The sequence below is a fragment of the Mya arenaria genome, chromosome 10 (genome assembly GCF_026914265.1).
Source record: "Mya arenaria isolate MELC-2E11 chromosome 10, ASM2691426v1".
Lineage (NCBI taxonomy): Eukaryota > Metazoa > Mollusca > Bivalvia > Myida > Myidae > Mya > Mya arenaria.
The window spans coordinates 72953685-72971705 of record NC_069131.1 but is presented as its reverse complement, the minus strand read 5'-3'; the positions used below and the strand labels follow the sequence as shown (position 1 = coordinate 72971705).

The 18021-nt window shown below is 34.7% G+C and overlaps 1 protein-coding gene across 2 annotated transcripts in view; it reads left to right on the top strand.

Annotated features, from left to right (window-relative positions):
- LOC128205830 (transmembrane 9 superfamily member 1-like) overlaps positions 1-17403 on the top strand; it is a 29210-nt gene extending 11807 nt beyond the window's left edge. Inside the window, exons 5-15 of one of the 2 annotated variants that reach the window (XM_052907832.1) lie at positions 2913-3141; positions 3681-3744; positions 4629-4700; positions 5464-5502; positions 6775-6922; positions 8328-8453; positions 9276-9368; positions 9833-9943; positions 10383-10545; positions 10856-11047; positions 11749-17403. In XM_052907832.1, coding sequence (XP_052763792.1) covers positions 2913-3141; positions 3681-3744; positions 4629-4700; positions 5464-5502; positions 6775-6922; positions 8328-8453; positions 9276-9368; positions 9833-9943; positions 10383-10545; positions 10856-11047; positions 11749-11950 — 1439 coding nt within the window. In that variant the 3' untranslated portion in view covers positions 11951-17403. The remainder of the gene's footprint in view (positions 1-2912; positions 3142-3680; positions 3745-4628; positions 4701-5463; positions 5503-6774; positions 6923-8327; positions 8454-9275; positions 9369-9832; positions 9944-10382; positions 10546-10855; positions 11048-11748) is intronic. The other variant, XM_052907833.1, reaches the window with a different exon arrangement.
- The last annotated feature ends 618 nt before the right edge of the window (positions 17404-18021 follow it).

The window sequence follows — 18021 nt, the reverse complement described above, 5'->3', positions numbered from 1 at the left end:
CGATTTACAATGACATGCATTTATCTTTAAAGCCGTTTTTAACCAGCAATGATTCTTTATAACATTTTAAATTTAACCGTTTTGTAATCAACAAACGGATATCATGTAATGATCGACGAAGACATATAGCATATTGCCATGTGAAAATATGGACCGATTTTAACACTTAATCAGGAAAGCTGCAAGTAGATAATTAACACATAGTTTGTTTAATTGTGTCGTCTGCTTATACCAAAACACGTGTTTGGACCGATTGCAAGCGTCTGCTAATTTACAGATAGGCTATAGAGTGATCAGTGTAGCGGAAAAAGCAGCTGGTCGCATCGGTCTCATGGTAACCAAGACACTTTTATGACCTATTGGATGTAGTTTTGAATGTGTGAATGACCCATTAATGTTTGTGTAAATTTACAATTTCTACATCTTTTACTGACTTAGTCGTTTTGGACCGAAATTACAAAAAAAAATTAAAAAAATGGACCGATTTTTTTTACACTTTTTGAAACTTAAATCGGTCTGGCTTGGTCAAAATCGGTCCAGACCGGCCAATTGCCGGTTTTTAGAAGCCCTGTATTATAACATTGACATGATATTTCTTATTAAAGATTGTGCGTAAAAATATCCAAAATATTTTTTTTTAGGAAATAAGTGTTTTAATACAAAAAAGTTAGCATATATATTAAAATCAAACTTGGTAGACATGTTGTCAGAGACAATACACAAATGTACATGGCAAGGTACTCTGACTTTAACATGGTATATAACTAAATTAACAGATTATAGTGAAACTTGGTAGACATGTTGTCAGAGAAAATGCACACATGTTTGTATAGGAAGGCCTGTACTCTGACTTTCACATGGTATATAACTAAATTAGCTTATTATAATGAAACTTGGTAGACATGCTGCAGAGACAATACCCACATGTATGAGAAGGTACTCTGACTTTCACATGGTATATAACTAAATTAACTTATTACAATGAAACTTGGTAGACATGTTGCCAGATACAATACATACATGTATGTAAGGTATTCTGGCATTAGTGATTGTTGAGTTATGGCCCTTTTTAAAGGAAAAACAAGACAAGCTTTGGCATTCGTTCTGTGAAGTTGGACTGTTGTTATTATGCAAGCTGTAAGGTGCAGAAAGGTTGCTCTTGATAATGGAAATGAAATACAATTTATTTAAATGTGTTGTATGGCATTTAATCATGGACAGTGTAAGTGGAACTTTTGTTCTTCATGTTTCACATAAAGTACAACTTCAGCTGTAAAGAAATTGACATTTTAAATATTTTCTTTTAATTTTTGTAAAATTGCTCACCGAAATATGACAGAAAAAGTATATTTCATTAAAAGAAAATGATAAAAAAGCAATTTAAATATCTATCTTTTTGCAACATTAATAAGAATGTGTTGTAATTTTGTTCTAATGTCTGTCTAAATGGGGTGGGTTTTTTAAATAAACAGTAGATTTATGCATAAATGGCTTAGAAGACTTAAGTTTAAGGATATTTTAAGTGCACTTGTAGTTAATTTCATTAAGCCTTCTTTGACATTTAGAAATGACATAAAAACATTATATGACTACACAAACAAGCTCTCTAATAGTGCTTATGTTTTTAATCCAATCTACTGAGAACTATGCTTGTCTAACGCAGGGATGTTTTAATTCAGAATTTGTCCTGAAATCAGGACTGCGAGCCCAGAATGAGAGCTTGCAGTCTCAGACTGCTGTATGTTTATATAGTGTTTTCACTTATTCGCTGGACATTTGCATCAGAAATAGTAGGAAATACCTTGAAATGGACATAAATGGCTTTAAATTAATATTTCAAATTTTCCTAAACCCACAAGAAGCCAAACCCCTTAAAGTCAAACCCAATTTTAGGATTTCAATTGTTGGTCTGATGACATCCCTGAATCAGTCATTGAAATTAGACATTTGGATGAACAAGCCCGAATTCTTATTCTATTGCTTGGCATCTTATATTTTAACAAGCCCTGATATATAAAATTCAGAATTTTAGCAAGCCCAGAAGACAATTTACCAGTGCAGGGCTTGCGGGCTTGTGCTAATTTCGACCACTGGTGAATATATAGCATTTTTCTTTAATCGTAATTTCAAACAAAAATTAGTGAAGCAAGCCTTTAGGTAGATATATGTCTTTTGGTAATGAGTTTTAAATGGCAATAAATGTAAGATTCTTTTTATCGCATGACACATTCATTGCCCAAAATAAAAAAAATATTCCTTTTTTAGGTAAAAAGTTTGAAGTTTGATTAGTAGGGGGAAATGATGTCAAGGTCGAGTTATATACCACTGAGACTAGCACAAGCAACGTTATGTGATAGGACAGCTTATGAACCCTTAGACAAAAATACCCTTAGACAAAAATACCCTTCATTTTAAGGAGGAAAAGTGTTTAGTATTTAGAACTATTGAAGGTTAAACATGAGTTTTTTGTGTGAGATAAGGGAAATAGCTCTGGCCCTAAATCATTGGCTAGTTATGCTTCCTGGAAATGGAGAAAAATTATTCGAGCATAAGCATCTCTACTTATGGCATACTTGTATGATGTGGTGTATTTATGTAGATATTTTTTTGCAACATCTAGTGAATGGGCAATTATGTCACTTGGTGTTATGTTTTCTGATAGGCCACATAGAAAATAGGAAATTATTTCACATAATGTTACATTTTATGGCACATTGCAATATATCAGTTTATTTGATATTTGATTATAGGCCTTTTCTTTGATAGTTTGAATCCCACTTTCATTATGTTGAATAGGGAGCTGACCTATCCAGATGTAAGAGTTGATATCAGTGTAAAAGGAATGAAAATATCACCTAAGAGAAAAATGGACTCACTTTATATAATTAAAACTTATGTATAATGTATTTCAGATGATATTCCAATTCGCGGGTTTATTGGTCACTTAGAAGAGGGGGGCTTTCTCCCTCACACCCATAAAGTCTACCTGTGGGCTCACCTTCATTTTAACATCGAGTATAATGGAGAACACATCATCTACGCAAATGTCTCGACGAAGGAAAAGGAGCCGGTCAGTTTGGACGATGTTACGGCCCCACTGGAAGTGGCGTTTACCTACAGTGTGAAGTGGCATAATTCTGGGTAAGAGTTTCAGTTATCTCTTCAAAATAGAAACAACAATAAAACGCATTCTAAAATTCTGTAGATTGTTTCTATATATAACAAAGAAAAGACTGATAGATTTAAGAACTATTTTAATAAGCAAAACCAGAGAAAAAATGAAAAATTTATTGTTTTGGATTGAGGTCACCAAATATTGCATGATTTCGATATTGATTATCATTTTGTGTCTGCATTTTCTAAAAAATAGAAACATATGGAACAACAGTATAAACTATTTTGTATTCAGCTAAGACCTACTAGCTTTTTTTATGATAACTTATTAACGATCAAATGCAGCTTGTTATTTTTGCGATTTAGTTTCCAACATTTAATTTTCTCCCAATTTTGATTACACAATCGAAAATTTATCGAAAATGTCTGATTATTTCGATAATAAATTTAATAATTTAAACTATTTTCAATCTCCACCTTCTACATTAATAACAGTCAATTGTTCTACTGTGAGCAGGTATGATGCATGATGTCAGAAATAAAAAAGAATGTTGTCATTTTTTCAGGTTAAAATATGAGGAGCGCTCCAAGAGACTGCGAGACAACAGCTTTTTCCCCAAAACTCTCGAGGTTTGTTGTTTGCGCATTTATTTGGGACGTTGCTTGCATATAAAAAATGGGGCCAGTTATGTGTTGATAAGCTGTCCTCAGTCCGCAAATTATGTTTTGGCTAGTTTGCATGATAACATTGGCAAACTTTAACCAAACATAACAACTACCACATTTTATGATAAAGAGTATGCAGTTATTCCCCCCCCCCCCCCCCCCCAGAATATGGCTTAATTTATTGCTCTCTGTTCATGTTCATGGACTTGGAATAAATTGTTTCATATGTAAATACCCTGTGTACCAAACATAGTATAACCAGTTTTTAGTTGATTTTTCTCTATAATATTTCCCTTGCTTATTATCATATCATATCATACCGTATATAAATTTTGGTCACCTGCGCTGGTTTCATAAAGTCATTTCCTAACTTAAGCTACTTTCCTGATTTTAGTATCATCTCATTTTGAATTCTGAAATACATTATTTTCATTGACCTCATTGAAAAAAATGCTTTAATGTTAACAACATGTATACATTTCTTTTTGATTTGACTATGAAAAATTAAAGAAATCGACTTAAGTAAAGAAATGACTTAAGTAAAGAAATCGACTTATGTAAAGAAATCGACTTAAGTAAAGAAATGACTTAAGTAAAGAAATGACTTAAGTAAAGAAATCGACTTAAGTAAAGAAATGACTTAAGTAAAGAAATCGACTTAAGTAAAGAAATGACTTAAGTAAATAAATCGACTTAAGTAAAGAAATGACTTAAGTAAAGAAATGACTTAAGTAAAAGTAAAGAAATGACTTAAGTAAAGAAATGACTTAAGAACTTTTATGAATACCTTCCCAGCTCTGTACATTTGAGAGCCAGAATTTTATCATTGAAACTTGTGTACATTTCAGATCCACTGGTTGAGTATTATCAACTCCATGGTCCTCGTGTTCCTGCTTATCGGCTTTGTCGTTATTATACTGGTACGTACTTGTTAGTTTAGGGTGGTTAATCGGTCAGGTTATACATGTAGGATCTCACAGCTTAGGGTGGTTAATCGGTCAGGTTATACATGTAGGATCTCACATTCCTGGCCATTTAAAACAAAAACTTTGACACAAGTTTAGAATTTTTTTTATTTAAGCAACATTTGACTGTAACAACTTTCATGCCTAATTGTAATTAAGGGCAATGAATGTGAGATTCTTGTTATGAAACGACACAGCAGTCTCCAAAATTAAAGTTATTATTCAATTTTGGGTAAAAAGTTTTGACACCAATGTCAAGTTATTTTACACTAGTGTAATATAATCAAATAAGGAACGGTTGTTTTACAATCCCAAGTGAACACAAAGTTAGACTCAAACCGTCCAATCAAAATATTTTCCCCTTTCGTGCAGTTGAACAGCCAAAGGTGCTACTGCGTTGTAAAAAAAGTTACATTTGGACAATATGTGCAAGGGTTATTTAAATATTCGGGCTTGTTCATCAAAATGTTGATCACTTGGTAACATAAATGAAAATGAATTAAGGATTCGTGTGTTTTTTTAGCAAGTCTCGATTTCATCAACATGATCCCTGCATAGCTTATGACCAGATATTGTAAGATTGAAAATTTTAGTTGAAAACTTCGTTAAAATCACTTATAAAGGAACCTCTTGGGTGAGAGGAGGCACCTGAGCCCCTAGACCACTCTCACCCTTGCTTTGGAACAGATACCAAGATTTTGTTTGTATTTTTTTACAGTATAAGGACTACAAACTTGATATGGATTCCATAGCTCTGGTATAAATGTCACCATTTTCATTTTTTATATATAGATGTACTCATACCAAACACTCAGAAAAACATATTTCCACAAATGAAAGGGTGAGGCAGGGTCTGGGGTCAGGACATTTTGGTGCTAGACCATACATCAGCCTATGAATATATCATTTTGTCAAGCTATTACTCAGTAGTTGCCGAGATCCATAACGGTTTTATCTATTTCATGCCTATCAAAATTTTACATTCATTCAGTCATGTATTATAAAATAGCCATCAAATGACACATTTATATAATGGATTTAAATTCTTGTTCATTTCTCAAAAATATTCATGTAGTCTTGCAGTATATACTGACTGTGGAAACTAGAATGATATCTCCCCCATTTATGTGCTGTCACACTTTGTTTCTGCTCAATAACTATAGACGCTTGGACCCAGGAACTTCATACTTGGTATGCATGTTGGTCATGACCAGTAAATGACCCCTATTTTGAAATCAATAGGTCAAAGGTCAAGGTTACGGTGACCTTGAGGTGAAAAAAAACGGTTTCCACTGAATAACTGAAGGTCTTTTAAATCCAGGAACTTCATACTTGGTATGCTGGTTGGTCATGAATAGTTGATGACCCCTATTGACTTTTCAGTAGGTCAAAGGTCATGGTCGCAGTGACCTTCAGGTGAAAAATGATTCGTTGGCTGTGACCTATGGTTTCCGCTCAATATCTAAAGAATACTTGCACCCAAGAACTTCATACTTGTTAAATTCTTTTTGTGTTTGCTCTATTTCTGCATTTATTTAGCGAGTCATACTTCCTTAATTTTAATGACTGATTGACAATTTCAATGTTTTTTATTGTCAATGTGTTTTTTATGCTCATACATGTCAAGCATGTCGTTTTTGCACTGCTTTCTTGAAGTTTTGAGAGTCTTGCACTATTTCATTGTTTTATTTTCCTTTTATGCACTTTGTGTACTTTTGTGGTTGAATCATAGTAATACGCAATTATTTTTGTGAGTGATCAGACTTCTTTTTGGTCATAAAACTTCTTGACTTACTCATATTTTGTCATTCTTTAACTTGTTGACTGTCACTCATGGACTGTCATTCATGAAAAATTGTTGACTGTAACTTTGTTAAGGATTGCAAGCATTAAACAGGACACTACTAAGTTTATGTATTAAAGAAACACTCAACTCTTGTTATATTATTGACACAATCAGGTCCAAAAGTTTGTGTCCCTTCAGAGATTGAATCCTGTTTCTTAAGCCAGCAACCATTGTGTATTTCAGACTCGGGTGTTGAAATCAGACTTTGCTCGCTACAACGTTGATGATGAAGAAAGTGAGGAGCTGGACCAGGAAGACAATGGCTGGAAAATCATCCACACTGACGTCTTCAGATTCCCCGCATATAAAAACCTCTTCTGTGCAATTCTTGGTAAGGCCAGTTACATAACCTGAATTCTGTTTGTCCACAACAACATCTTTAGATTCCCTGCATATAAAAAGACAACATTTTGTGCCATTCTTGGGAAGACCTGTTACCCTATAAGTATTGTGCCTTTTTTTGGTAAGACTAGTTCATTTAGATGGGCTGTTTACAATTATTTTGGTCTATGATTACTGTGAATAATTGCCAAGTGCTTTTAAGTATTGATAGCATGCTTCTTGGAAGTTGCTTGCTCTTGCTATTATAAAGCATGAAGGCATGAAAGATGTGATCAATCCTTATATTTACATTTTAAATAAATATTCAACCCTGATACAAAAAAGTATCTGCAAATAATTATTTAATTGTGAGAAAATATACATTTGTATAAGAGAATAGCCAATACATGTAATATTGTATACCATTGGTTAAATGATTTCATGCTTATCCAATCAGAGAGCAGTATGGATGTAAACAATGACATCATTTACCTTGTGGTTCAAATCAACTCTGCATGCATATTATAATTATGTCTCCCCCTCTCTGGGGGAGACATATTGTTTTTGCCCTGTCCGTCAGTCCGGTAGTCCGTCAGTCCGTCAGTCCGTACGTCACACTTCGTTTCCGATCGATAACTGGAAAACCGCATGACCTAGGATCACCAAACTTGGTAGGGAGGTTGGTCGTGAGGTGTAGAGGATCCCTATTGTTTTTGGGGTCACTAGGTCAAAGGTCAAGGTCGCGGCGACCCCCAATATAAAAAACATTTCTGCTCAAAATCTTGAGAACGGTTTGACCTAGGTTCACCAAACTTGGTAGGGAGGTTGGTCGTGAGGTGTAGAGGATCCCTATTGTTTTTGGGGTCACTAGGTCAAAGGTCAAGGTCGCGGCGACCCCCAATGTAAAAAACATTTCTGCTCAAAATCTTGAGAACGGTTTGACCTAGGTTCACCAAACTTGGTAGGGAGGTTGGTCGTGAGGTGTAGAAGATCCCTATTGTTTTTGGGGTCACTAGGTCAAAGGTCAAGGTCGTGGCGACCCCCAATGTAAAAAACATTTCCGCTCAATATCTTGAGAATGGTTTGACCTAGGTTCACCAAACTTGGTAGGGAGGAAGTACAAATTTCATGTCCATCATTGATTATTTCTCACCTACGACCACACAATGGGGGAGACATGCGCTTTTTCAAAAAAGCAATCTCTAGTTTATAACCTAGAATTGACATGACATATTTCACTGATAAACACATTTGTCTTTTTCCAGTGTATTTATGTCCATACGCAGGCTATTGGGAATAATGTTGATGGCAATGAAGGCGAACTGTAATGTTCATTGACACAGACAGTTTAATTCCATAGATGTTAACACTGACAAGTATCTGATGATGGAACGCATTTATGTGTTCTTTTCCAGGTGTAGGTATGCAGTTCCTCACGCTAGCTACAGGGATAATAATAATGGCTATGATGGGATTGTTCAATGTTCATCGCCATGGTCAAATCAACTCCGCAGGTGTTATATTGTACGCCTTCACCTCATGTGAGTATTTTTGACATGAGGGTTGAACTCATTGTTCTGTGTGTTTATTCTATATGAACGCAGAAGGTTAAATTCCGTGATGTGGGCTAGCGCGGTTCATATGCAATCATTTCTTTCACGTTGTTGGAATACAGTCGAACCTGTTGACTCAAACTTGCTTGGCTCGATTTCATGGATGGCTCGAACTGGATGAAAAGAACTTATTTTATTCTACTAAATGTAAGCATTACTGCTTGGCTTAAATTTCCTGAGGCTCAAGGTATTTTTACCGGTCCCTGGGAGTTCGAGCCAGCAGGGTTCGACTGTAGCTAGAAGTATATGAGATGGACTCATTAAAGGATTTATTGCTTTTTGTGGTTTTCATGCTGTATGAAGACAGAAGGTAGTGTGAGCAAGTTTCATAAAGTTTGCTTGCCTTCTAAGGAAATTCGCCCCTGTACCCTCCTGCCCTCATTACAGCATGATCAATACTAATTTTAAACACTTATTAACCATGGTTACACAAACTAGTAATCTGCTTCTGGGTATAAATTATCAGCAAAATGCATTTGTATAATATAATAGACAGTAAATGTTATGTCATATAACATTTGTAAAATTACATCATGCTAATCCAATCGGAGCGCAATTTTGAAATAAATAATGACGTCATAATCCCTTGCGTGTTATACAATATGAACATCACATTTTCTCTATACAAAAGGCTTATTTGTAAGTGATGGTTCAACTTTCATTATGCTAGAATACCTGTACAAATGCTATCGATGTGAATATATATTTTGTCATAGATATAATTATGTTTGAAACATGTATACATTGCAGGCATAAGTGGGTATGTGGCGACAAACATGTATCGGAAGATGGGCGGGGATAACTGGGTTTGGAACATCAACCTGACCTCCGCACTTTTTGCTGGTATGTAATATTTTCCTTGTTATGTATCAATGATACTTTCTTGGCTCAAAAGTTACGTGCAAACTTCAGCACACAAAGGGAACTCATTCTCATTTCAATCAATATCTGTTTTATACCCACAGCCTTAGGTTACAAAAAAATTGCCAAACTAGTTTGGAACAATCAGAAAATGTGCTGAATTCAAGCAATTCTTGTGCCATTTCAGACTGGTCCTACTCATGTAAGCATGTTCCATTTCAGCGCCGTTTGTTCTCACAGAGTAATAAACATCATAGTTACCTTGGGATTTGACACAATCCTTGCTTTGTCATTTCAAATGAAATACTTCTCATGTAACCCATATTCAATTTGTCCTGTTTTCTGTTGAGCAGCAGTCAACACAGTAACCAAGGGTTACGGAATAACCCAAGCTTTGCCATTCTTATTGGAAATACTTCTCAAAAGTAACTTATTTTCGTTTTCAGCCCCATTTGTTTTTGTCTGGTCATTGGTGAACTCAGTAGCCTGGGCTTACGGGACAACCCAAGCTTTGCCATTCGGAACGATCATCTTACTGATGTGCCTTTGGATGTTTGGTAAAGTATTTTCAATATTTTCTGATGTTTTTGAAGGGAATACATCAGAGGTAGACACGGAAAACTATCTCTATTGGTTATTAAAAATCTATGATGCACTTATTTCTCAACAATACAGTTATCAATTATTCCATTACAACTTTTGAAACTCCGAAGTTTTGCTGAATTATATGGTGTAAATGAAAACAATTTATGATCTATCACTGATAAGCGTTATGGCTCTGTGATTTCAAAACACCAAAATCTGAAAATTAGGACCTATTTTTTTGCTGAATTATATCCTGCATATGTAGAAATGAAAACAAAAAAAGCAATTCATTATTACACTTACAGGGACTCTGTGATTTCCGATCACCAAAGTTCTTAAGAAAAAGGACCATCCAAGTTTATAGCAATTTGCATTTATATGGAACTGATGATAATGTTTATTTGTTTTCAGTTGGGTATCCCTTGACCGTGATAGGGGGAATATTTGGTAAGAACTGGGCAAATGGGTTCGACGCCCCATGCCGTACCAAAAACATCTCACGGGAAATCCCATCAGTGCCATGGTATCGATCTGCCTTCGCCCATTGTCTCGTAGGAGGATTCCTGCCCTTCAGGTATGCTGACAATGTATAACAATTAGCTTTTGTTCAATGTTTTTGATAAAAAACCAAGAAGGCATTGTTGACACAATGTTATGCAGTGTGGTGTTTCGCTGCAGGGAAAACTGGAGTACCCATAAAAAATCAATTGGTTGGACTTGGTGACCACAAACCAAATTCCTGTGCACCCTGGCTTGTAATAGAAGTCCTGAACACTAACCACATGGCTTACCAGAAAACGAGCTATGATAAATATGGTGTTTTATGTTTTTGAGATGGAATGGACATTGAACTGACATCACGCATGTTTGATATCTTTTTGCAGTGCGATATCTGTGGAGCTGTATTACATCTTCTCGACACTGTGGGGCCGAGAGCAGTACACACTGTATGGCATCCTGTTTATCGTGTTTGGAATCCTGCTGAGTGTGACAGCGTGTATCTCCGTGGCGCTGACCTACTTCCAACTCTCAGCGGAGGACTATCGTTGGTGGTGGAGGTCCATATTCAGTGCAGGGTAGGTTATTATGTAGTAAACATTTGATGAGAGATATTACATGAGTGGTCAGTCATTCAATATGAAATTTATTAAACCAGTTTACTATAATTTATTTAAACTAGCCTCGGGGAGATTTGATAAATTTAATAATAAATGACCACAAATGAAATATCATTAGGAGGAAGGTGTTGAAGTTTGCAGCATTGTTATTAACAAACATTTTCTATGTAGCTGAAATTGCATATTTTTATTTTTTCACATAGCCCTGCTTAAACATGTTTCCAGTGCAGGGTGTGCAAACGTTTGTTAATTTCTACCAATGAAGTTCTTAGTTACCTTTTCAATAATGTTGTTCTGTTGATCAATTATAATAAAAATTCATCAGGAAAGTCTACATTGGCGACCATGGATAGTGATTTTGTCATAATTGAAAGAGCTTGATTGTTTAACCATTTTGGTCATATCTCTCTTTAATGACCCAGGTTCTTACTAAAACTTACTACACCCTTTAATACCTTAAAAAATATAAAATTTAATGGTATGAATTATTGCAAAACAACAATTAAAAAAAAACAATCAAGCCAGGCTTTTCATTATTAATATGAAATTGAAATAAAAATTGAATCGATTATTAATCTACTTTTATTTGCTTCAATCTCTGATTACTATTAGCTTAACTTTGTTCTAATTACAAAGTGCTGTTATTTCTCTATTTTCAGGTCGACAGGGGTGTTTGTTTTCCTGTACGCGCTGTTCTACTATTACAAACGGTCAAACATGTCTGGTCTACTTCAAAGCCTTGAGTTCTTTGGTTACACCGCTCTCACATGCTACGTGTTCTTTCTCATGCTTGGAACAGTGTCGTTCTTCGCGTCACTGACATTCGTGCGCTATATCTATGTGAATCTGAAAATGGACTAGTCCTTGTGAACTGTGCTGTAATATTGATAGTGAAATTTTACATGAGGGTTGACTCTTTAGTTCTGTTGCAGTAATATTTGAAGTCAGGGTTGGCTCAAAAGTTACGCTGCTTATAAATGAGTTAATTAATCCTTTCAGCAGCTCAACATGGATTTATTAAACTTTTCAATATCTAAAAAAGACAGCAAGATGGTACTGCTTGAAGTGATAGGATCTTCATTGACTGGGGCTCAGCAGTGCCCTCCATGTTTATGGCGTTGATTTGGTTAGTTTTTGGGCCAGGTTTTTTCTTCTTTTGTTTATCTTTCTCAAATTTTTGACATTTTAGTGTCATTTTTTTCTCACCTAAATTATGGCATTATTTGGCGTCATGTTTGGCTTATGTAAGTAATATAACAGTGAAAGAAGAATATCTGCTTTGACAAATCATTGTTCAGTGTGCATACTATGTATGTGTGATCTGGACAATGAAACATCATTCAGTCATGTAATATTAGGATTCTGATAGTGATTAAAACATATGACCTTTATGGTCAGTACTAGGAAGTCAGGGTTGGGTCTTGAAATGGAAATTAGTGCTAAACAATCTGTATGATTTGAAAACAATATCAGGTTCTGTGTGCATAATGTGTTACAACGCCTCTGATATTCTCACAGTAAATAAGTGTCTTGGCTGTTGTAATAAAAATCTGAGTCAAAAAATTAAATTATATTAGTATCTTGTTACATATTTGAATGAATTGAACTTTAGCCAGAATTAAAATGAACAAAATATTGAGGGAAATAAAGAAATAGTGGTTGCAATAAGTACCGTTTATACAGATTAAAGATTATTAAAGTTACGAATAAGATCCTTTCATGAAACGAGGCCTTAGAAATGTACAAAGGGAGTTTTGTTGTTCAAATGATGGAACTTTTTATTTCTTAGTATTTGAAATAACCTAATGTGATAATGGAAAGCATAGAATCATTATATGTATATGTTGGTTGATATAAAAATATAGAGTTAGTCATTATGAATTGCTTTATTCTGAATATGATGATTGAGAGAATATGAATGACTGTATGTTCAGTTTGAACTGATCTATGTTGTATCTATGTTAGAACTGAGCTATGTTAACTCTGTATTTGAACTGAGCTATGTCAACTTTATGTTAGAACTGAGCTATGTTAACTCTGTGTTTGAACTGAGCAATGTTAATTCTATGTTTGAACTGAGCTATGTTAACTCAGTGTTAGAACTGAGCTATGTTCACTCTTATGTTAGAACTGAGCAATGTTAACTCTATGTTAGAACTGAGCTATGTTGTATCTATGTTAGAACTGAGCTATGTTAACTCTGTGTTAGAACTGAGCTATGTTAATTCTATGTTAGAACTGAGCTATGTTAACTCTGTGTTAGAACTGAGCTATGTTCACTCTTATGTTAGAACTGAGCAATGTTAACTCTATATTAGAACTGAGCTATGTTAACTCTGTGTTAGAACTGAGCTATGTTAACTCTGTGTTAGAACTGAGCTATGTTAACTCTGTGTTAGAACTGAGCTATGTTAACTCTGTGTTAGAACTGAGCTATGTTAACTCTGTGTTAGAACTGAGCTATGTTCACTCTTATGTTAGAACTGAGCAATGTTAACTCTATGTTTGAACTGAGCTATGTTAATGTTTTAACTATATGGTAGTGCATTTAGTTAGGTGAAAATGTAGAGTAAAACTAATTCCATGTTATAATCCAGGGTGTGATTTCCCCGGGGATTCATGGATTCCCACAGATCCAATGGCTCCAGGGACCAAAAATATATACAAAAATGGTTTTAACACCCCAGTTTACTTCAATTTCAAGCCAGGAGTCCTCAAAAGTTCAGTTTCACTTCTGCGGAAGGAGGGTTATGCCCTAACGTGTCGCCCAAATGGTTTCAGTCCTTCAGCAGCCAGGTCCGTCACATCCCTGTCACATGTTTATTGTTATTTTGTGGGCTATTATAGTGATTTTAATTTATTTTACCATACTTTTATTCATTTAACATTAGTTTCTCTAATATAGTTAAACACATGTATGTAAAACATTTAGGAATGTCAGAATACCTCATACCTCTAAAAAGACCCCTGTCATGTGTAATGAAGAATCATTAAAGTAAGTATTCTATAAAAAAGAAGAGTTAATGATCTAGAATAAGTAAAGAAGAAAAATGCTTGTAATGGATTTATCTTTGGCCAGCCTAGCATTTAAATACTAATTGCTTACTTATCTTTCTTTACAGCTAAAATTGCAGTGATTTTAAACTGTAAAATAGCTTGAGTCATGGATTTTAATTAAAACTTGCCAGTTTATCTTAAAAAATACTTGCCAAATTACTTGTCAAAATGAAACAGAAAAAACTTTTGACTATAGATAAAACAAATTGCTGTATCCATTGTTCCTGGTTTACGCTTAAAATTATTTAATATATGCAAGATAAAATCACATTATAAGTGTATTATTGTTTAAGTGTATATTTTGTTAAGCATATCGTTAGATTACCGTATTATATCATGCATAGGACGCACTTTTTTACCCCCAATTCTCGTCTTAAAAATTGCCTGCGTCCTTTCTATGCTATTAGAATTTCATCTGTTTTTTTCCAAGTCCATTTCAGGTCGAAAATATCGGACCGGGGAAGAACGCGGTAATAGTAAGTATCTGTACTGCGTCACCGAAAAGAACAACTGACATAGGTAAAATCACGCAAGTGAACACACGCAGAAATATATTGAATGTTTACTTTAAAATGATTTATTGAGAAATAAATTGAAAAAAAAAACACGAGTGTTTACTTTTTTATAAAAGGGACGCTACTCACAAAATCTCGATGTGAGTCAGCACTTTAACTGGATTGAGTTATAACGGTAACGGAAATCGGAAAGGAGGTAAATATCAATTAATCGTTGTTTATGATTTTAATGTTTCGATATTTTACAAAACATTTTGTATGTAACTGTTTTAAAAAATTGATAAAGGAATGTGCATAACGCAAAGTAGCATTATTGTCACTATCAAATCTTTTCAAATGTGCGAAGGTGTGAAAAACACCCGCTGTCCGTCATTAGAAAAACATCAATAGAACAAACTATTGTGATGGTAATACCTTATGGTTGTTTGTTCGCACTTTACCCGATGTGCCTTCCGCTGGCAAGGCTAATTACCGACACTTAATTATGCCGACATGCTTTAATCCGCACAGCGACAAGCCTTATCAAAACAATCATCAGTTTTGTTGCGATTGCAACGGTTGCAACTGTTGACTGTCATTCAGAAGGCATGTCGAGACTATTGCAACGGTTGCAACGGTTGACTGTCAGTCGGGACTATTACGGCATTTGTATAAGTCTTATAATATGCGTAAATGTTCTCAAATGTCAAGACATGTATCATTGTTGTGTACGCTATATTACCAAAATACGACGATAATTATCGAAATACACAAGACAGTTATCAAAATATGCCTCATATACAATTTTTTGTTTGTTTTTTACTTCAATATATATGTTATAAATACTTGACCAACCTCAATTTTTCGGCTCCGATTTTGACATTTTTCCGCTGCGTCCTATCTTATATATTAAGGGTTTTTACCCGTTTTCTCAACTATTTTTTTGCCTGCGTCCTATCTATGCTAGCGTCCTATACATGATATAATACGGTATTATTATTGTTAAAAGATTTGTTGTACATATATTAAGAGGGAAATGTGATTTCCATCCGGTTTGTGTATTATGTCATTCATGTATGAAGTTAAAACCATGAGAATATATTATCATTTGTTTTTGTGATAAGAGAGGAATTTATTTGTGTAAAAATCATAAATATTCAAATGCAGAAATATCTACGAGGGTTATTCAAAAAGTTCTGGTCTCTCATCTAGTTCTGTTGTATGGTAACTGATTTCTAATATGAATTTTAAGAAAACTAATAAGGTTCTTGCACTTAAAATATGAAGAACATCTTGATGAAAAGTATAGGGTGCTTTAAATATTTTAAATATTCATAATGTTCATAAAAATTCGAAAATAATCAGTAAGTTAAAAAAAATCACTAAGAAGTGATAAATATGGCTCCTGTTTGTGTTTTGTAGATAAAGGCTCAACCAATTTGTTCCAGTAGAGGCTTTCTGTAAAAAAGCGAAGCTAAACAGGCATTACAGAACTTTTAGAAGTACCCTCATATTTATGAAGTACTGTGTATGTGTTTATCATTGATGACATTGTACAAGGTAGATATCACATAAATCAATTTGTTTTACGCCTCTGTTTTTTTAATGGAAGATCTGGTCATAACTTCTTAGTCCTCGGTATGTGAGAAAAGAAATGTCACATTATTGTGTCCAAGAATATTCAGTCAATTTTTAGACACGCATTCAAAATCTCTTGATTTTCAGAACAAATTTCAGAACAAATTAGTTCTGGAAGGTCATCAGAAATATTGCATGTATGTGAAAAATAAAATAATTTACGATAAACGGCAAATGATTTTATTAACAATAAGAAGTTATGACGAGATCTTGCTCTGACCTCTCCATACACACACAGACTTCAGCGTACATTGCTTGCCTGGTAGAAACAGATCATACATAATCATATAAAAATATTTCCTAGATCATAATATTTTGTATAGTTTTGAGTATTTTAATCTGTCAAGGTTGGGCTTAAAGCTCTGGCCCCAATTTCTCGAAACTTCTTAAGTCCCTTAAACAGGATTAAGCTAAGCTCACTATTTTTATTGTTCTATAATATGCCTTATATTTACTTCTTTAAGAGATTTTAGAAATTATATAAGAATAATCTGTATGATAATCAGAATAACCCGTTTTTCATTTATCAAAATCCATTTTAAGTATGTATATTGGCTAATTGAAATGCGCTTTAGAAGGTTCGAGAAATTGGGGCCAGGCTGTTTAAATGGCAAAATATTAATAGAAGGCTAGAAAATAGCTCCACAGTAGCAGATGATCTAAACCTGTTTATATGTATTATTCATGATAATAATTATTTTTAAGTTATGTGCTCACACCGTTTGAAATCCTTATAATCATTACAAAACAAACTCCCACACTTCTATGAAACCTGACAACACAGGGGTCATGATATGCAGCTTGTACATGTACAAATTGTTCATGTTTTTGTGGATTACATTTTAAGTTTGGGTCAATTATCAAATAATGAGGAGAAAGTTTTGTTGGCGTGTCCATACAGTTATATGTATATGAATGATTTTGCAGGTTTGAAAGTTATGGCATGTGCATGCTTGAATAGTGTTTCGTAACCTATCTTATATCGCAACTTTTATTGAGTGATCATTGTTTAATCATACTGTTGAAATGCATGCATGGTAGATCTTACTGTGTTACTGGAGGAGTGGAGACATATTTGATCATGTAAGACACTGGATGTTCTTATGAATAAATTATTTTGCTGTATTTGTTAGTGTTTTATTTATGTATACATGTTAACAGATTTTATACCCTTACGGTCAAGGCTCACAGTGGTCAAAGGTTTCTTCGTGTTCTCTTGACAATGAAAGTATTTCATGCTCCGGCGACATACCTTCGATGCAATGATCACGTAGGGGAGACACCCAATTTTAATATTCACTCCAGAACACAATGACCAATGAAACAAGAAAAGAAAATCACTCCACTGGTCTGGTATGGTATGATCAGTTAAGTCATGTTACTGAAAACAATGTCGAGCAGGCAGGGACAGGTGGGGGTTCTAGACATGGATTCTTGACAGTTGATGGCCGGGGATTCTGGTCTGGATTTTAGACAAGCTGGCTTTGAGTTCCAGGCATCAGCGGGCTTTAGGTTCCAGGCATTGATGGACTTTGGGTTTCAGATTGGCTTTTGGTTCCAAGCAGGGGCACACTTTTGGTCAAGGCAGGTGTGTGCTTTCAGTTCCAAGTGTGCTTTTAGTTCAAGGTGGGGCAGGATTTGGGTTCCTTGCGGGGGCGCTGGGGGTTCAAGGAAGTGGCAGACAAGGGTTACAGTCAGGGTGGGTGTTCCAGAAAGGTCTTTTGATAGGCAAAGGTACCAGGC